Source organism: Palaemon carinicauda, chromosome 25 (assembly GCF_036898095.1).
Source record: "Palaemon carinicauda isolate YSFRI2023 chromosome 25, ASM3689809v2, whole genome shotgun sequence".
Classification (NCBI taxonomy): Eukaryota; Metazoa; Arthropoda; class Malacostraca; order Decapoda; family Palaemonidae; genus Palaemon; species Palaemon carinicauda.
In genome coordinates, this window is record NC_090749.1 from 83,515,061 (window position 1) to 83,536,979 (window position 21,919).

Genomic DNA, 21,919 nt, shown 5'->3' on the forward strand with positions numbered 1-21,919 from the left:
AATGGGTATACAAAATATTGTCAAAATTCCTCTTATTTTCATAGTTACAGGGTAATCAGTAAAAGTAACTCAATAAACCATAAACATTGTTCCCTACAAGAAAATGCAAAATTTCTTGTTATCGTAAATTTTACATTTTAATGTATAAGAAATTGTAAACAATGGCATCTGCATAACTTCCACTAGTCACAGACGAGGTAAATTACAATCTTCCCCCTTCAGCCCTACCACAAAGCTCAGAGAGAGTACATGCTAGAGTTTGACCTCTGACATTCACTCATTTTTACGTTTGTTTTTCTCGTTTTTGGCAACAATTTTATCAATTCAAAGACGAAAAGACAATTTCAATATCTTGCTAACATAAGATAGAAGAAAATTTGCTCTATTAAGTTCAGAAGAGGGTAATATCAGTAGTGCAGAGAGAGAGAGAGAGAGAGAGAGAGAGAGAGAGAGAGAGAGAGAGAGAGAGAGAGAGAGAGAGAGAGAGTTGTATGGATGGAGAAGCGACGGCCTTGCCCGAAATGAGCAAAAAAAGCTAGATATTGAGCAAAAGGATCTTTGTTTATGAGTAAATCATGTTAAATAACTTTGTTTACGTTTATCAATAGCCAAAAAAAAGGAACAGCAAAACATAGTAATTATGATTTATTAATATTCTTTGTAAAATTACAAAGAAAAACTTTGAACGCCCTCTGACAATCATTAATTTTTACATTTGTTTTTCTTGTTTTCGGCAAGAATTTTATTCTATCAAAGAGGAAAAGAAAAATTTCAATATCTTGCTAACAAAAAAAGAAGAAAATCTACTCTATCAAGAATTCAGAAAAGGGTAATTTCGGTAGTGCAGAGAGAGAGAGAGGAAGTGTGTTGTGGTTAGAGGAGCAGCCGCCTTGCCTCCCAGGAGCTAAAAGACGCAAGGTATTGAGCTAAAGAATCTTCATTTATGATTAAATTTTGAGAAATTCATAATAATCATGATTTATTAATATTGTATTTGTAAAAATACAAACAAAAACTTTGAACGCCCTTATCTCATAACTATAATTATTGGCCTTCAAATTCAGTAGTCTCCCTTAGTTTTAAAGATATAGCATTGAAATGTGATATATAACTTAGAAATACATTAGAAATCAATGGAATGAATCCCCTTTGTTCCAATTTTTGTTTCATATTCTCTTTCTTTATTTTTGTCCTTATTTTTAGGGGTTAGTTTTTTACCATAATGAAAAAATTCAGATCTGGCAAAAATAATTACTTTTTAGAAAAATTCTCCGAATTATTGCAGGTCTATATCAGGTATAGAGGGTAGTAATCCCAGATCTTAGTAATAATTATGAAGGGATGAGATAAAATTTTAAAAACACTAATTTTCAAAATAAATAGCCCTGGCGTCGCAAAACCAAAGGTCAGAGGCAAAAATCCTGTGCAGTTTGGAGATATCCTAAGTCACATTATCAAGTGTCATCAATGTCAACGTCCCGTCATTGAAAATAGCCCGCCGGCCCCCTTAAAGTAACCAGGATATCAATTCAATGAAAGTTTAAAATTATGAAGTAATAATCTACTAGTAAAATTCCTTCATTAGTCTAGTCAAAATTTGGATGGGTTACCCTTGATAAATATAATAATAAAAAATAGATAATTCATTGTGGCCAGAACCTAAATAAAACATGATACCTAAAATCATAGTCCATTACATCTAGTCAATATTTAAACAGTGCATTACGTCTGGTTAGCATTTTGATGGCTTATCTTTGATGAAACCTGATCACTAAATGAACAGAAACTGTCTCTACCTAGATCATGGTTGGATTACCACCTTAACAACGAAAGAATGGAGCATTGACTCAGACCAGAGTTTTGATGGATTACTTATAGTAAAATCAGATCAATGAAAGAATAGAACAATTGGTCAGTTAAGTATTCATCTTCTAAAACCTAATGACAGAAATCACAATATGAGGCTGGGATTTTACCAACAGAATTTTAAAAGCTGGCTAGACCAATGGAGTCCGTTAACTTAAGTTTTAGGATTTCACCTATCTTTATTTTGTATTCTTCCCAGCACTTTGAGATTAGTTAACCTTGGGAAACGAATAGCATTCCTTTTATTCATTGGGGGTTTGTAGTAGATTACCTTGGATAAACTACTTTCACATCCTGAACAAATTTGCAGCTTTTCACTACCATGTGACAGCAAGTGTTTCTTGAGGGATTCCAGCAAGGAAAAACGATCTGGACATTTAGGACAAAGAAATGTCTTCTCCCTCTTAGTGTGAATTTTCATGTGACGTTTAAGATTACTTGAACGGGAAAAACGTCTAGGACATTCAGGGCAAGAAAATGGCTTCTCACCTGTGTGAGTTCTCATGTGAGACTTTAGGTCGTAAGATGAGGGAAAATAACGTGGACATTCAGGGCAAGGAAATGGTTTCTCATCTGTGTGAGATACCATGTGATGTTTGAGACTTTGTGATCCGGAAAACCGCCTTGGACATTTAGTGCAAAAAAATGGCTTTTCGCCTGTGTGAGTTCTCATGTGACGCTTAAAAGTACATAGTCGGGAAAAATTACGAGTGCATTCAAGGCAACGAAATGGCTTCTCACCTGTGTGGGTTCTCATATGACGTGCAAGACCACTTAATTGGGAAAAATGGCGAGGACATTCAGGGCAAGAAAACGGCTTTTCACCTGTGTGAGTTCTCATATGACTTTTAAGCTGAGATGAGCTCGCAAAATGACTGGGACATTCATGGCAAGAAAAAGGTTTCTCACCTGTGTGGGTTCTCATATGAAGTTTACGAGCACTTGATTGGGAGAAATGGCATGGACATTTAGGGCAAGGATATGGCTTCTCACCTGTGTGAGTTCTCTTATGACTTATAAGAGCACTTTTTTGCGAAAAATGACTGGGACATTCAGAGCAAGAAAACGGCTTCTCACCTGTGTGAATTCTCATATGAACTTTTAAAGAACTGAACTTGGTAAATGTATACTGACATTCCTCACAAGTGAATTGCTTCTTATTCCTCGACATTTTTTTTTTTTTTTTGGTTCCTTGTAAGATAGCAGTTTTGATTTCTGAAACTTGGGTCTAAACTTGATTTCTGAGTATTTAAACAGTTATTTGATGAAAGCTAATGATAATTGACCTTTATTTATCAGAGTGAAGATTTCAGATGTTGGTATATATAAAGTTTTCATAAATATTTGTTGCAATTTTGTAATTCCAACACTTATATTCACATAATAATAAGTCATCTACATTACATAATTGATTCAATCACCAGAAAAAAAGATCATAAATCAACAATTAATCTCTAGAAAGTTTTAGCGACTCAACTATTATTCCTCTGATTTTATTTGTGCATAGCACAGGCTCCCACCACATTTTTAAACCAACTAGTGTTAATTTAAAGTCTTCCGGAAAACAATTAAATATTTTTACAAGTTCACTTTATTTATTATAATCTGCAAAAACCACAGGTGTATTTATCAATAAGAACAATAGTTATTTACCAAAACTTCTTTTACTGAGGGGATCCAAAGAGCTTAACATCCAATTTGAATACTGTGCTCTGAAAATAAGAGAAAATAAAGTATATTAACTGGTCACAAAGTATAATAAAAAGCAAAATCTTATTCAGCATATAAAAAATTTGAAAGAATTGTTCTACTTAAATCACTCTTTACACTGAACGATATCCTCAGGAGGACAACTAATATTAAAAAAAAAAAAAGTTTGTATCAGCTTGAAGCAGCAAATCAGTAGCACACATTAAATCTTACGTATATCACTCATCAGTTTTGGAAAAAAAAACTATGCCAAGATAAAGTTCATAAAAGAGCCCGTTTCTTTATCATATCATCGAACTTGGTAATCAACAATTACTCAGGGGACAAAACAGATAATCACTCCATCTGTAAAAAAAAATCATCAAATAGATAAGATTATATTGCTTGTAATTACAACAAGATCATAATAAAACTGTAATATTCAATGTAGGCAAAACAATTGTATACTAGCAGCATAAAAAGATGATAAATTTTTTTTTTGCAAAGTATAGATAAGAAATTAAGAAAAATACTATGTGCGTCCTTCAAAAAACTGAATATCTAATTTCTGGTACCATTAAATACCGTATTTCCTGTGTCATAAGACGCTACAAGTGGTAAGACACACACTTGAATTAGCAAAGCCATTTTTGGAATAAACAAAAGAAATGGAGAATTTTACAAACTATCCTAGATACAATTCCTATTGAGAGTGATTTTTCTTTGGCACAGTAGATTTCCATATTTTGGTTGTATTATGAAATGTTCAAGTTGAGATTAATCAGTTGCATGCAGCTAATCCAATCTTATTACATTTTCATATAAGAACACTCTAAGCCTGTCGAAGTTGCCACCACAACTAAACGTTCAGTGTTTGGTGTTTCAAAAGTTGTTTAAGAACTCAAATTTAGGTATAGAAATAAAATTCCAGTAATATTTCCCAAATTCCTCATAAAGTCTACACATTTTAAAACAAAATTAATTATTGATCAGGGAGGTTTCTAGAAATTCGTCTAGGTGGAGGACTTTTGCTAATGCATGGGACACTAGGTCTAGTTACTTTTATTCTAACTTGGTAACACTGCACTCAACTAACAGTGAGATTTTTTTACCGAGGTCATATTCAACAACTGTCTGTATAATTTTGAAACTCATGAACAAAAACATTATCAAAATATTGCCTTATCACAAAATATGAGAAAATAATTAATTCAATGATTTAAGGTTGTCTGGCATCCTGACATCTAGGGTCATTGACGCCAATATCATTTATTTTATATAAAAATAAAAGTACATTCACTTAAAACTATAAAAGTTGAATGTCATTATAGAAGTTGAATAGTTTTCAGAAGACTTGCTTCTGAAATCAATCTAAAAATGCAACTCGCACAGTATGACATCACGTCCAAAAGTCTTGGCTAGGATGAACCTACCATCCTCACCTCGAGCCTCAAACAGATATGTATTTCGTGTTATTATAATTGGGCCATTCAGTCAACAAATGCCTCACTGTTAAAGGTACCAAACAGTCATCGCAATAGGGTTGGTGTTGGCCCTTCATCAGAAACTCGTGTGTCAACCGAGTGTGACCAATACGGAGACGACATAGACACGTCTCCCACTTTCGGGGCCTCATGTTATACCTCCAAGGAGAAATGACATTTGTTACTTCTCTCATTTTATTGCAATCTAGAGTACCCCAGTGCTGTTGCCATTTATTACAAAACAATTTCTTGATGTTAGGAAGGATATCATTACAGGGAACGGGATATCTTCTTGGTAGCAACTCGGATGCTGCATTTTCCCCCAGTAAATCGACCTTCTCATTCCCAGACACACCTACATATGTTAGAACCCAACAAAATCGAACCATTATACCTCTCCGTACAATAAAAAAAAGCAATTCTAAAATATTTAAAACTGGAGGGTTACTAGAATTAGAAACTTCTAAAACTTGAAGAACACTCCTTGCATCACTAAGAATTGTAAAATTACCCTCCTTCTCCAACGCTATTTTCTCGATATCGGTTAATATGCCATACAGTTCGGCAGTAAATATGGAAGCTATTAGAGGAAGTGCACCTCTACAATTAAAACAATTACTATGCACTCCAAATCCAACGCCAGCATCAGATTTGGAGCCATCAGTATATATTAAAGTTGATCCCCTATGTTCTGCAACATGTTCCATAAAAAGAGACCTGGCTTCTAGGTCAGTCATAATCTTCTCAACTCCAATAAAGTATTTACAAAAAGATACCTCTGGTAATTTTCATGGAGGCATTGATGATACCTTAAATGGAAGCACCTTAATTCTAATCAAATAAAGACTGCCTAATAATTCTTTCACCCAAAAGCCATAAGGTTGAGGAGATTTTGGATGCAACTCAAAGTATGTTGAGTGCCTTACAAGGCTTGCAGTCTGAAAGGCTAGAGAATTAGGGAGTCTTTGCAATCTAAACCAATACCGAATAATAAAAGACATTCGATAAAAGGCAATTCTTCAGCATCAACAAGGAGACTTAGGATAGGCGAGGTTCTAAACACTCCTGTGGACAATCTAATACCAGCATGATGTATTGAATCTAATACTTTTAACTGGCTTGGGGTGGCTGAAGAGTATATTTCACATCCATAACTAATATTGGAAAAAATCAAGGCCTTGTATGATTTTAAAATAGTATTGCAGTCTGCCCTCCCCCCCATGATGTATGGGACAATACTTTTAAAACATTCAGTCTCTCAAGACATTCCATTTTTAACGCTTTTAAGTGAGAAACCCATGTAAGCCTACAATCAAATATATAACCTAGAAATCTAGCTTCACTTACACATGGGATCCATTGACCTTTAATGTATATATCTGGGTCTGAATGTACTCTCCGGATACAACAGAAATGGACAATAATAGTTTTACTTGTCAAGAACCTAAATCCATTCATATCAGCCCACTGGATAATTTGGTCAATTGAGAGTTGCATTTTTCTCTAAACTATTGCCATCCTAGCTCCAGCAAATGGTATGGAGAGATCATCCACAAATAATGTTGAGAGAACATCCCGGGGAATGATTGATTTGATTGATTTATTTAAAGTTTTCAGGCATCCTGACATTAAGGTCATTGATGCTGATATCATTTAGTTTATATATATAAAAAAGAATATTCAATTAAAATATAAAAGTTGAATGTCATTATAAAAGTTGAATAGTTTTCAGAAGACCTGGTTCTGAAATAAATCTAAAAATGCCACTTGCATAGTAGGACACATCATGTCAAAGAATCTTGGCAAGGATGACCCTGCCACCCTCACCTCGAGCCTCAAACAAATATCTATTCCTTAAGTTATTATAATTGGGACATAAGGTCAACAAATGCCTCTGTTAGAGGTACTAAACAGTCTTCAAAATACGATTGGTGTTGGCCCTTCAACCGAGTGTGACCAATACGGAGACGACAAAAAGACGTCTCCCATTTTCAGGGCATCATTTTATACCTCCAAGGGGATATGACAATTGTTACTTCTCTCATTTCATTACCATCTACACTATCCCAGTTCTGTTGCTATTTATTGCAAAGTAATTTCTTGATGTTAGGTAGGAAATCATTACATGGAATAGGATACCTTCTTGGCAGCAACTTGGATGCATCCTTTTCTGCCAATGAATCTGCCTTCTCATTCCCGCACACCCCTATATTGCTGGAACCAAACAAAATCGAACTATTATATCTCTCAGTTCAATAATAAAAAGCCATTCTAAAATCTTTAAAACTAGAGGGTTACTAGAATCAAAAACTTCTACAGCTTGGAGGACACTCCTTGCATCACTAAAAATGGTAAAATTACCCTCCTTTTCCAACGCTATTTTCTCCACAGCAGTTAGTATGCCATACTGTTCGGCAGTAAATATTGAAGCTATTTGCACTTCTACGATTAAAACCATTACTATATACTCCAAATCCAATGCCAGCATCAGAATTGGAGCCATCAGTATATATAAAAGTCGAACCCCTATGTTGTACATGTTCCATAAAAAGAGACCTGGATTCTAAGTCAGCCATATTTTTCTTAACTCCAATAAAATATTTGGATGCGTTGATGATACCTTAAATGGAAGCTCCTTAATTCTAATTATATCATGACTATTTAATAATTTTTTCACCTGAAGGCCATAAGGTTGAGGAGATTTTGGGTGCAACTCAAAGTATGTTGAGTGCTTTACTAGGCTTGCAGTTTGAAAGGCTTAAGAATTAGGGAGTCTGCAATCTAAACCAATACTAAATAATAGCAGACATTCGGGAAAGGTCTAGAGGTAATTCTCCAGCATCAACAAGGAGACTTGGGATAGGTGAGGTTCTAAACGCTCCTGTGGACAATCTAATACCAGCATGATGTATTGAACCTAATATCTTTAACTGGCTTGGGGTGGCTGAGGAGTATATTTTGCATCCATAACTAATTTTGTAAAAAATCAAGGCCTTGTATAATTTGAAGATAGTATTGCAGTCTGACCCCCATGATGTATGACCTTTCAAAATATTCAGTCTCTCGAGACATTTAGCTTTTAACGCTTTTAAGTGAGAAACCCATGTAAGCCTACAATCAAATATCAAACCTAAAATTTTAGCTTCACTTAAACATGGTATCCATTGACCTTTAATGTATACAGTATATCCGGTTCTGGATGTACTCCATGGATACGATGAAATGGACAATAGTAGTTTTACTTGTCGAGAACTTAAATCCTTTCATATCGGCCCACTAGATAATTTTGTCAATAGTTATATTTTTCTCTCAATCATTGCCATTCTAGCTCCAGCATAATGATATTGAGAGATCATTCTAGCTCCAGCATAATGATATTGAGAGATCATCCACAAATAATGTTAAAAACACATCACGGAGAATGACTGAGGATATCCCATTAATTGCTAGTGCAAGCAGGGTTACACTCTGCACACTCCCCTAAGGAGCTCCTTCTTCCTGACATTTACCCTCTGATAGAGCTTGCCCCACTCTCACTTGAAAAACTTCATGTGAAAGAAATGACTGAATAAATAGCAGTAGTTCTCCTTTTAATCCCAATTCATGAATTGTTTTAAGTATACCATATCTCCATGTGGTATCATATGCCTTATCAAGGTAAAAAAAAAAAAACTGTCACATGGTGCTGTTTGGAAGCAAAGGCTTCACAAATAGAGGACTCTAGTCTTATCAACACATCAGTTGTTGAGTGCACTTTTCTGAATCCACATTGAATCAATGATAAAATACCCTTCTTTCTTCTCAAGCTACCACATCAACCTTGCATTGACCATCTCCACGATTTTACATAAACAAGATGTCAATGCAATAGGCCGATAGTTTGCTGCTAAAAACTTGTCCTTACCGGGTTTTAAAAAGGCTAAAATAATGGCTAGTTCCCAAACCAATGGGTAACTATGATCATGTCATATTCTATTAAAATGTAAACGTTTAACCATTGCATATGGAATTCCATCGGGTCTAGGGGCTGTATCGAGTGCGGAATCAAGTTCTCTTTCAGTAAAAGGAGAATTATACGTCTCTCCCTTTCCTGTTTCAAAATTTAAAATTTTCTTTTCTTCAATGATCCTGCACTGATGACCAGGAGCTGCTACACTCTTGCGTGATACATTTGAAAAATGGTCAGCCACGGCATTGCTAATTTCATTTGCTTCAGTCACATACTGACCATTCACTTTCAACACTGGTGGTGGGTTTGGGGTAAATTTGCCGGCTATCTTTTTTATTTTCCTCCATACAAAAGATGTTGGTGTTCTACAATTAATGGAGGAAACAAAAGCCACCCAAGATTGGCGTCTAGCTTCTTTCATGGCACGACGGAACTGTGCTCTACACTTTTTGTATGTTATCAAATTTTCATCCGTACGGCGTCTACGCGATGTTATCAGAGATCTCCTGGTGGGTCTGTGCAATGCTGTTAATTCTGAAGACCACCACGGGACTTGTCGTCTTTTGAACTGTCCTCTGGTTTTAGGAATCGAATTGATTCCTGCTGTATGGAGAATTCCTTTCAGCAGGTCTATGGTATCATCAATACTCTCAAACTGCTGTGCACTACCCTCAATTTCACTTAGCTCAGGATATTTAACCCAGTCTGCCTTGTCAAGATTCCATCGTGGCGATCTTCGTAAAGGCGGACCCTTGTTGGTGTTTATAAGGATTGGTGCCAATCATCTAATGTCCTCCAATTGAAACCAGGAAAGCAGTTAGAGCTTTCAATTGAAAGGTCAATGCATGGCAAGGTACCTGTCTGAACATGGAAGTGTGTGGGCTCTCCTGTATTAAGGAGTCCCACATACTCAATTTCCACAATTGATTAGATAATATTGCCCCTTGTGTTTGCAAAAACATCACCCCATAAAGGATGTCTACCGTTCATATCTTCCAGTAAGAGAAAAGGTTGAATGACCTCTAATAAATTATCATATAAACCATTGCTTGCAAGGATGTACGAATAGACAAAAGGTATTTGGGGAATGTCTCGACGAACGTACAGGAGACTTCCGCCATGGCTCCCTATTTGATGATTATATGGTGTTCTATAGCTAACATACTCTTGAGGACTAGGAGTGTTAGCATCAAGCTTACTTTCCTGTAGACATACAATTATGGGGGAATGTTCATGAATTAGGATCAAGTTCTTCATATTTGGCCCTTAAACCCTGACAATTCTACTGCAAAATGGAGAAAACTATGGATTACTTCTGGATGACATCTTGGATGAGGTCTTCCTATTAGCAGTTTTTAATCTAACATTATTACCTGCACATTTCTTCAGAGATGGTCTCGATATGTTGAGTTTTACATTTGTGTTTTTCTTTGTGTCCTTCTGATCTATTTGTTGAGGTAGATGGTGTACCTCAAGTTTTAATTCCTGATTTATTAAATTTATCTTCTGGTTCATTAGAAACATCAACAGACAAAACATCAAAATTATTTGATGTCATAACTTTAATGTTTCTAATGGAGGGGGATGAGAGAGATGGAGGTCTCTATCTTTTACGATTAATAGATGGTGGATTTCTAGGTTTTTGCACCTTTCCCACAACAGGTACATAAGGTAAGTTGGTTTTAAGTGGAACCTCCATCAAATCAGGCAAGGACTTGGCCTGTGAGACGTTTGTACTAGTTTTTGTAATGGGGGACGAGGGTTGTACAGATATGGGAAAAGCCTTAGTGGTAATATGCCGTGTTAAAGCCGCAGGAGGTAATATGCTTACCTTGTCATTTGACATTTTATCAGATGGTATATTTCTTTTTCTAGAGCTATCTGCAGTACTAGGTGGTTTGATTTTAATGCCTTGGCATAGCTATTTGATTTATTTAAGTCTTTTGGCATGTCCCACATTTATATGTTCTAAACTAGTTTTGTTAAGGGCAGCTTCTTCCAACTTATATCACTCGCAGCTCTTGTCAGTGGATTTATGATTTGAGTTGCAATTTAAACTCCTCTCTCCATGTGCAGATTCTCCATGGTAAGATTTGGAGAAAATACCAGATATTTTCTCATTTTTGCAAACCTTAGACGGATGTCCAAATTTAAAACAATTAAAACACTGCAGTGGCTTCTGCTTGAATGGTCTTACTTTAATTTTGTTTTGTTTTCAATAGTAATATGGAATGGTACATCAGCATCCTGGAACGTAAGGATTGTCATTGATGTACCTTGGACTCTGTGAACTTTCCATACATTTAGAGGACATATAGCCAGTATCTCCTCCACTGTAATTTCATATAGATCTCTGATAAAAATTAACCCCCTTCCGTAGCTAATATTTAGGTGGGGTTTGACATCTAACTTAAGGTCATCATTAGTTTTTTTCGTGTTGGACAATATTACAGACTGTGTACTTGATTTGGCATGGATAAAGAAACTATTTTTTCCAAAACGAGATATATCACCTGGTGCAATAGTTCCTACTTTTTTTCTGAATCAATTTGCATGTTTTAATATAATTCCCTGTAACCCCCTTTAATTCAGCTATAAGCCACATCGGTGGTTTTGGCTTTCTCTGGGAGGGCATAAATAAATCTGCGTCTTTTTCCAACCAATCGGCAGGCGTATACACATCCAAGTCCTTTGGTACCTTATCGCAGAGAGCAGCCGCGACATTCAAGTTACTCATTGCACTAAATGCTTCGTCCTAACTCCTGTAAAATATCCATGAATCCCATGTTTAAGTTTCAAGTTTCATCCTTGTTTCTTTTATGCGTCCATAGCATTCAAATCTGTCTCTATTGAAATTTGGGTAACATGAAGGATTCGAAGTTTCCTCGTTTTACCCAGATTACTCGATTTTGAAATAACAGTAGAATGATCCTTTCCCTTTCCGAGGTCATCAACAGAACTTTCCCTATTCACATTATCAGAGGTCATCAAGTGCTGGGGGGGGGGGGGGTGTCAGCAAATCCAGGGGATGGGGAGTCAGTATTTGAAGGGTCCATAGTTAAGGGTGGGATTTTCTTTGTTTTATGTAAGTTTACCTGCTTGATAATTTTAAGGAAGTATCATACGTTGGAAAGGAAATTTGCGTTCTCCACTATCGGCACAATGAGAGTATACAGTAGGGTCCCGAATTATGCGAGAATTTGGTCGATGAATGACCACGTACAAATGGAAAATCGCATATTTTGAAACACACCTAATGGAAATAATTCCATATGGGGCATGGCAACCAGCAACTTGCCTATTCAAACGTGTTTACTACCCATTTCCATTACTTTCTCTGTACTATACTGCATCTTTTTTATAATGTCAAATTGTTCTTGTAAATAAATCAAACATTTAATATGCTTTGAAGTTATAATAACTTAAAAAAAGGTTAAAATCAAAACCAGGATGGGTGTAAACACCATACATTTCCCGTTATAACACGACCCAAAATACAGATAAATTTTAATGTTTGTCATATCTATTGTATAAGACAACTGGTGAATAGCCAAACCATCACTCTATAGACTAGCTTTTGTTGTATCATTGAAAATCCAGAATTATCAAAATAAAGGCGATTTTATATCATCCGTTTCCTAAACACGCCAAAAAGCACAATAAAAACGACAACCAATGTTTTGTTTACGTTTATCTCTGATCATAACGAAGAAACAAACGCATTTACACATCTGTGTATAGGTTAGTTCTTGCATCGACAGCAATCTTACCCTCTGATGTCCGGCAGTATTTTTCAACACTCGCGGCAACCGCCCTGTGGTGGTTGTGTGGTTAGGTGGGTAACAACCTTTACAGGGTGGTACTTGGAATCATTCCTGTTTTCTGTTCCTCAGATCATCTTTGCCCGACCTGTCTCCTGAGGGGAGGAGGGTGGGACTTAAAATATATATATATATATATATATATATATATATATATATATATATATATATATATATATATATATATATATATATATATAACTGCCAGGTAATTATTCATAAAACTTCGTTTTATCATAAAAACTCAATTTTTATGAATAGAACTTACCTGGCAGTTATATATATATATATATATATATATATATATATATATATATATATATATATATATATATATATATATATATATATATATATATATATATAGCTGATTCACATATTTAGAGGAGGGTGGCAGACAGCTAACATCGTTGGGAAAACAACAATGAGTTGTAGGAAAAATACACCTTGATTCCTTAACTGCTAAGGTAGCTGACTTCGAAGGTTCCTGCCTCTTGAGTCGCTTTCCCTTAGGAGTGTCAGCCAGGTGTGGACCTGTCATGCTGAAACAACTCAATCGAGTATGTCAAACGGACTGAGACCAACAACTTGACTAGATTTCAGCACTACCTATGCCCCTTAAAAAAAAAAGAAAAAAAAAAAACTGCAACCTTACTCAAACTAACCACCTAACCTTGCAGAATAGATATTGCTATCTAGCTAGACTGAGGGCACTGTACCACAAGTCAGAGTCCTCAGACAACCATAAAAACCAAAACCCAAACACAGGCATACAAAAGTTAAGGTTAAGGGGAGGTAGTAACTCCTTTGTCCAATAGAGAAGCAGTAGCTACGTATGGGCCCAAGGTGTAACACCTTTCATAATCTACTGTTACCTCTCTGAGGTAATGAGAGGCAAACAGAGTTGCTTCTCCAGAACGTTGCGTCCATAATCTGTCTAACTGACATATTCTTACGATATGCCAGTGAAGAAGAAATGGCTCTCACCTTGTGAACCCTTACTTTTAAAAGACCAAAGTTCTCCTCTTCACACAAGAGGTGAGCTTCTCTTATTGTTTCCCTCAAGAAGAATGATAATGCATTCTTTGAGAGGGGCTGTAGAGGATCTTTCACTGAGCACCATAAAGAATTGGATGCACCTCTAACATTCTTAGTACGAGATAAATATGCCCTGATGGCTCTAACTGGGCCCACCACATTAGTGAGGTTAGGAACCTCAAACGTCCTCGGCCAGGGTTTTGATGGATTCTCGTTCTTAGCGAGGAAGTCGACCCTCAACGCACATACTGCTCCATCCTGGTTAAAGCCCACCTGCTTCTCAATAGCGTGAACCTTGCTGACCCTTTTTGCTGTGGCTAGAGCCATCAGGAAGAGGGTTTTCTTAGTAGCATCTCTAGGGGATGCTTGTGTGATGGGTTCGAACTTCTTGGTGCATAGGAACCTCAGAACCACATCCAAATTCCAAGCTGGGGGTCTTAACTGAGCTTGCTTATTTGTTTCAAAAGACTTCAAGAGATCTTGCAGTTCTCTATCCTGATTTAAGTCTATGCCTCTGTGCCTATAGACAGCTAAAAGCATATTCCTGTACCCTTTAATAGTGGATAAGGCCAGTTTAGAGTCTTGTCTGAGGGACAAAAAAAATCAGCTATTTGGCTCGCAGAAGTAGTGGTTGAGGAAACTTTGTGCTATACCATGCTCTAAAGGTTTCCCACTTTGATTGGTAGACTCTTTGCGAAGAGACCCTCCTCGCTCTGGCAATAGCTCTTGCAGCTTGCGCAGAAAAGCCTCTCGCTCTGACAAGCTTCTCGATAGTCTGAAGGCAGTCAGTCGTAGAGCGAGGGGGTTTTGATGATACCTCTCAAAGTGGGGGCTGTTTGAGAAGCTTTGGACTTGGAGGAAGGCTTCCTGGAAAGTCCACTAACATGTCCAACACCTATGTGAACCATTCTCTTGCTGGCCAGAATGGAGCTACCAGGATTATTCTTCTTGATTTGAGGAAAGCGAATTTCCTGACGACCAGATTGATGATCTTGAACGGGGGGGGGGGGGGGGGGACGCATAGGTGTCCATCCCCGTTCAGTCCATCAAAAAGGCGTCTACTGCTATTGCCTCCTCGTCCGGGACTAGGGAGCAGTAGTTGGGGATCCTTTTGTTTTGGTTGGAGGTGAAGAGGTCTATTAAAGGCCTCCCCATAACTTCCACAGACTCTGACAGACCTGATGGTTGAGGGTCCATTCCGTGGGAAGAACTTGCCCTTTCTTGCTGAGCATGTCTGCCCTCACATTCTTCTGTCCCTGCACGAATCTTGTTAGAAGTTCTACGTTGTTCTCCTTCGACAACAGAAGGAGCTCTTTTGCTGTTTCGATTACAGACAGAGAATGAGTTCCTCCTTGCTTTCTGATGTAAGCCAAAGCCGTGATGTTGTCCGAATTGACCTCCACTATCCTCCCCGACACGGAGTCTTTGAAGGCCTTCAGTCCCAACAGAATGGCCATCAACTCTTTCCTGTTGCTGTGCCATCCGTTTTGTTCCTTTCCCTAAGAGCCTGAGACCTCCTTGCTTTCCAGTGTTGCTCCCCATCCTGACTCTGAAGCATCTGAGAACAACACTAGGTCTGGGTTCTTCCTGAACAACGAGATTCCTTCCGCTAAAATAGCTGGATCCAGCCACCAAATCACATGACTTTTGATTTCTGCTAGAATGAGGAAGGAAAAGGAGTCCTCCTGAATCTTCCTGTCCCACACCCTTGATAGGAAGTGTTGAAGAGGTCTGAGGTGCAGTCTTCCCAGAGAGACAAACTGTTCGAGCGAGGAGAGGGTTCCAAGCAAACTCATCCAATCCCTCACTGAGCACTTCTGTCTTCCAGGAATTCCTGAACCTTTCTGAGGCACCTGGTCTGCCTTTCTTGGGAGGGAGAAGCCCGAAAACGAACCGAGTCCAGAACTATCCCCAAATAAAGAATCGTCTGACTCGGTTCGGTCTGGGACTTCTATTTATTGATGATGAGACCCAGTTCCTGAGCCATCATCAAAGTCTTCTGTAGGTCCTCCAGACGTTTCTCCTTCGACTGGGATCTTATCAACCAGTCTTCCAGATATAGAGATATTCTTATCCCCTCTTGATGGAGCCATCCTGCCACGTTCGCCATTACTCTGGTGAAGACTTTAGGAGTAGTGCTGAGGCCGAAGCAAAGGGCCTTGAACTGGAAACACTTGCCCTGGATCATGAATCTTAGGAACTTCCTTGAAGTCGGATGGATTAGGATGTGAAAGTAAGCGTCCTGTAAATCCAGAGACACCATCCAGTCCCTTGGACGTAACGCTGCCAGCACCGACTGAGTCGTCTCCATGGTAAATTTTGTCTTTTCCACAAAGATGTTCAGAACGCTAACATCTAGAACTGGTCTCCATCCACACGAGCTCTTGGGTACCAGAAACAGGCGATTGTGGAAACATGGGGAAGATAGTTCCAGAACTGGCTCTATCCCTCCCTTCTCCAGCATCTGGTTCACCAGATCCAGTAGAGCCCCTTGTTTCACGGCGTTCAAGTACTGCGCCACTAAGGCTAGAGGTGTATTTGAAAGCTGAGGCTTCTTCAAGAGGGGGATCTTGTATTCCTCTTTGATGACCGAGAGGGACCAGGCATCCGCCCCTCTTTTCTTCCAGGCATGCCAAAAAAGTAACAGCCTTGCTCCTACCGCTGTCTGGAGGACTTGAGCTTCATCTCCTGGAGCAGGACCTGAACGAACCTCTATTCGTTCTACATCCCGTCTCCTGACTTCTTCCCCTGAAGTCTGTTCTTGTAGGAGCTCTACCTCGAAAGGGCTGCTGAAGTTTCCTCTCCTCTCTCTTCAATGACGAAGAAATCACTGGTAAAGGCTTCCTTCCGGAGCGTGACAGGAGGTCTTGTTAACGAAAGGGTAATATCCCTGACAAGGGACTCAGGATAAAGGTGCTCCGAGAGAGGGGCGTAATGGAGCTCAGCCTTCTGCACGACAGTCACTGCTCAGGATGTGAAGGAACATAAAAGGGCCCTCTTCTTTATATCTCCTGCAGAAAATAGGGAAACCAACTCATTTAACCCATCCCTAAGAGCCTTGTCCATGCAGGCCATAATACTAGTAAGGTCTTCTGTTTCTTCTGGCCGTTCTGTTTTCCTGGCCAGCGTACCCAGAGACCAGTCCAAAAAACCGAAGACTACAAAGGCTCAGAAAATTCCCTTGACGAGGTGGTCAAGCTCAGACATAGACCACATTACCTTCGCAGAGTTAAGGGCATATCTTCCAGAAGAGTCAACAATGCCAGAGAAGTTCCCCTTGGAGGAGGCAGGCACTCCCAGGCCCAGAGCTTCTCCAGTCTCATACCACATGCCCGCCTTGGATGAAAGTCGAGCTGGTGGAAACGAGAAGGTGGTCTTTACCGCTTGCCTACGCTCCTTCAGCCAGTCATCAACTCTAGCGAGAGCCTTCCTAGCCGAGATGGACAGCTTCATTTTAATAAAAGCCGACTGCTTTTTGGCCTTCTTCCTGCTAAAGGAGCAGCAGGTTGAAACTCCTCCCCATAAAGCTCAAGGAGGGAGCGAGAGAGAACCTTATAATCCGCAGCCGCTTTAGCAGGCTTATCTTCATCCTCTGAAATATCCTCTAGATCTTGCCCTACTTCCAACTCGGTCTCTCTTTGGGCTGAAGAAACTAAGTCGGAGGTTCCTTTCACATGCCAATCAGTATCCATCCAACTAGCATAAAGATCACTTCCTTCCAAAAGTTCACCTGCATCCGAGAAAAGCAAATCGTCGAATGTGTCCTGTTGGCGAGGGTTGAATGCGTCCTGACACCGAGAGGCATGTGCGTCCTGGCGCCACGTGCTGGAGGCGTCCTGGCATCGCGCGCTAGAAGCGTCCTTGAGGCGGGAAGAGGATGCGTCCTGGCGCCAAGAGATGGAAGCATCCTTGCGCCGAGAGCTGCATGCGTCCTGGTGTTGCGAAATGGAAGCGTCCTGGAGAGGCAGGCTGGATGCGTCCTGGCGTCGCGAACAAGAGACGGAAGCATCCTGATGACGAGAACCGCAAGCGTCCTGGCGGCGAGTTGAGGAAGAAAAAGCGCGGTATCGCGCGCTTGAGGAATCACGCCGCGGTTCCCTGGGAGAGGAGTGACGCTGTTTGTCCTGCAAGGGAGAAGAACTCCGTTCCCTCTTAATTGGTAAAGAGTCGTCCTTACGCCTGCCCAACTGGGGGGAGGGTGGCTAAAAGCTTGCACAAGGGAAAACAGTTGTTTCTGCATCACCGTCATGAAAGACTCCGCGACTGCTGCTGGGTCCTGCGATTCCGAAGGCGATGGCTGCCGAGTAACGCTGGTCGTAGGAGAAGGGTCTCTCGTCACTTAAAAGAAGAGAACTCTCCTTCCTTCTATCTCTAGGGTTTGACCTTTTCGTTGGAACGACGTCCCAGTCATCCTCAGAAGGAAAAGGTTCTGGACTACTTAAAAGGGGAGAGCGAGAACGGGTCTGGTCAGCTTGTTTCCACCTCCTCTTGGTCGGTCTCGAAGCCTCATACTGCCATTTGCATCTAGGAGAGGGGCTCAGAGAAGACACCATCACTTCCGACACGCCTTTTCCGTGGCGGTCATGAGCAGCCTGGGAAAACGCAACAGGACTGCCTGAGGCGACGGCTGACCGAGGATACGTACCTCTCCCTCCCTTGCGGCCGTCGACGTACCTTCTCCCTTGGTTCTGAGAGCTTGGTAGAGGTCTCGACCTAGGGACGTAACAAGTTCGATCAGTCGCCACCTCCACTGCACTTTCAGAAGCACTAATTACACTCCCACTCTTACCTTTCAAGTCTGAAAGCTGGTCTTAAGAGCCTTCAACTCAGCCGCCATCCTGACGTACTGAGGGTCATCCGTAGATACAGTTCCTGTAGAAGAGGCAGGAGCTACTACCTCAGGAGAAGGTTCAACTTCTACAGAGGAATTAATTAAGGGATCAAATGAAATACAGTGATACCTCTACATACGATCTTAATTCCTTCCATAAACTACTTCGTATGTTAAAACAATCGTATGTTGGAGCAAATATTCCCTTAAGAATACATGGTAATTGATTTAATTCATTCCTCAGCCTAAAAACCCATAATAAATCCTTAATAAATGGCTACACATAATTACACGTGACATTAATACAATAACTATAATAAATACATATTACAAACCAAAAAAAAGAACAATAATGAAATAATAAATAAAAAACGGGTTGTAATGTAACACTTTACCTTAGCGACACGCCAGCGCAGGTGTAGGGACTTCTACGCAGGAGGAGACGGAAGATCAGCGAGGAGGTAGGGACGGTGACTTTATAAGATAACGTGTACGATAACTTACACTAACTTACACTACTATGTGAACTTTAACTTAACTTAGCTTTTTTTTTTTTTATAATTATATATATTTTTTTACATTTTTTTTTCTTATTTTTAATTTTCATCACTTTCACTCGATTCGGTCTTCCTTTTCATTGCTTCACTTTCTTTCTTTTCATCATGATCACTAGACCGTTTTAAAGATTTTCTAAAGAAACTATCGAGTGAAAGTTGCTTTGTACGGCTTTTGAGGATTTTTCTAAAATGCGTTAAGCAAACATCATCGAACTGCGCAACAACACGGCAAACCTGAAGTTTCTGTGGGTGATGCTTGTCGATGAAATCAACGTGTTGATGATATGCCAACATCTGTTTTATTTCCGCCGTACCTAAGATTTCGCCTACCTCCTCAATCTCCTCCGACTCACTCAACTGCGCTTGGAACTCATCATGCTGCATGGCTTGCAGCTCCTCGAGTTCCTCGGTGGTGAGCTCTTCGTGATGCTCATCGACGAGTTCGGTGATGTCATCTTCATCCACCTCCAGACCCACGGACTTGCCAAGGGATACAATCTCTTTGACGTCTTCCTCGGCGGCAAGCACAGGTTCATTCTCGGGGCCAAAACCTTCAAAATCTCTGGGAGCAACAGCATCAGGCCAAAGCTTCTTCCAAGCGGAATTCAGGGTCCAACGAGTTACTCCCTCCCAAGCCTGATCAATGATCTTTAAGTAGTGCACGATATTGAAGTGGCTTCTCCAAAATTCACGCAAAGTTAAGTTGGTGCTTTGCGTGACATTAAAGCACTGCTTAAATAAGTGCTTGGTGTACAGCTTCTTAAAATTAGAGATGACTTGCTGGTCCATGGGCTGGAGGATAGGGGTGGTATTCGGTGGAAGATACAACACCTTGATGAATTTGTATTCGTCGATGATATCATCTTCAAGTCCGGGTGGTGAGCGGGTGCATTGTCCAAACAAACCAAGCACTTCAAAGGCAAATTCCTCTCCTGAAGATACTTCTTGACAGCAGGGCAGAAAACTACGTTTACCCATTCCACAAAGATATGCCTAGTAACCCAAGCCTTAGAATTAGAACACCATAGAACATGTAGCAGGTCTTTATTAATTCTATGTGCTTTAAATGCCATAGGGTTTTCGGAATGGTAAACTAACAAAGGCTTAATTTTGCAGTCCCCGCTGGCGTTGGCACAAAGCGCAAGAGTCAACCGATCCTTCATTGGCATATGTCCAGGCATTTTCTTCTTTTCAGCGGTAATGTACGTTCGACTAGGCATCTTTTTCCAAAACAGACCGGTTTCATCACAGTTGAAAACCTGCTGCTCTACGTAACCTTCCTCCGCCATGATGCTTTCAAACTTTTTAACAAAGTCTTTAGCAGCCTTAGTGTCCGAACTTGAAGCTTCTCCATGACGAACAACTGAATGAATCCCGGTCCGTTTCCTAAATTTCTCGAACCAACCTCAAGACACCTTGAATTCCTCCGTCGTAGGATCGGCTGAACTCTTCCCCGCGTCACCCCGAGAGCTCGCTGCCTTCAAGTCACTGTAGATAGCGCTGGCCTTCTCACAAATGATCGTTTCCGTGATCGTATCGCCAACAATCTCCTTGTCTTTGATCCATATTAACAAAAGTCGTTCCATCTCTTCAAGGGTAGGCTACGATGTTTAGAAATAATCGTGATCCCGTTCGAAGGTTTCACTGATTTAATAGCCGACTCCTGTTTTATGATCGTCGAGATCATAGACATATTCCGGCTATATTGTTTAGCCAGATCGCTAACACGTACACCTCGCTCATGCTTTTTTATGATTTCCTGCTTTAATTCTAATGAAAGCATAGACTTCCTCTTTTTCTCACCACTGCTACTACTTCCTGAACCGAAACTAAGCTTTTTAGGACCCATGATTACGGAACACAGAAAACGACATGTGATAAGGCAAGATAAAAAACTGTTAAAACTGAGCGAATAGAGGACAATCACACGATGCACACGCGATGAGAGGACTGATCAAGGTGATGCTCGATTGGCGTCCCTCCGATGTTCTACCGTCTAGCAGCGTCAACAACAAACTACGCTGGACGCTTTTAAGAAAATTCCACGGGTAAGCGTATTGTTTATGTCGTATGTTGGAGCAACACTTCGTATGTTGAGACAGAAATTTGGTCGAATTTTACTTCGTATGTTGGGACAATTGTATGTAGAGGTTCCACTGTATCTAAGCTAAGCTCACTAGCAGATTAGATTTAGATCTCGAAGCCCTCCTGGCTTTATCTAACTCTAACTTACGCACATAGCGCTTCATACCCAACCATTCCTTCTCGCTCAAAACCTCATATTTCTTGCACCTTTTATCAAGCGCACATTCAAAACCCCTGCACCCCAAACAAACAGTGTGAGGGTCTACCGAAACTTTCAGTAACCTTACCTTGCATTCCTCATTCACACAAACACATAAATGAAGTTTATCAGTCATCGTAGACAAACAAATAGTCAAAGAATAATCACAAATGCGATTGCCAAAACCCCAGTTCAGTGTACTTCACCAAAAAATAAGTCCGGCACAGCGACACAGGAAAAGCGAACGAAAAACTCCAATGGCGGACCAACGATGTTGTCAGTCCAACTGGCAGAGATGATCCGAGGGACAGAAAACGAGAATGATCCCAAGTACCACCTTGTAAGGGTTATTAACCACCTAACCACACAACCACCACGCGGCGGTTGCCGCGAGTTTTGA

General features: G+C 39.9%; 1 protein-coding gene across 8 annotated transcripts in view; it reads right to left on the reverse strand.

Moving 5' to 3' along the window:
* Nucleotides 1–419: 419 nt before the first annotated feature.
* The window catches only part of LOC137618676 (gastrula zinc finger protein XlCGF57.1-like), a 416,476-nt gene continuing 394,976 nt past the window's right edge, over nt 420–21,919 (reverse strand). For 7 of the 8 annotated variants that reach the window (XM_068348820.1, XM_068348815.1, XM_068348814.1 and 4 more), the window contains one exon: nt 420–3,578. In XM_068348820.1, the coding sequence (XP_068204921.1) occupies nt 2,036–3,037 (1,002 nt within the window). In that variant the 5' untranslated portion in view covers nt 3,038–3,578 and the 3' untranslated portion in view covers nt 420–2,035. Of the gene's footprint in view, nt 3,579–3,789; nt 3,922–21,919 lie in introns of all 8 variants that reach the window. The other variant, XM_068348819.1, reaches the window with a different exon arrangement.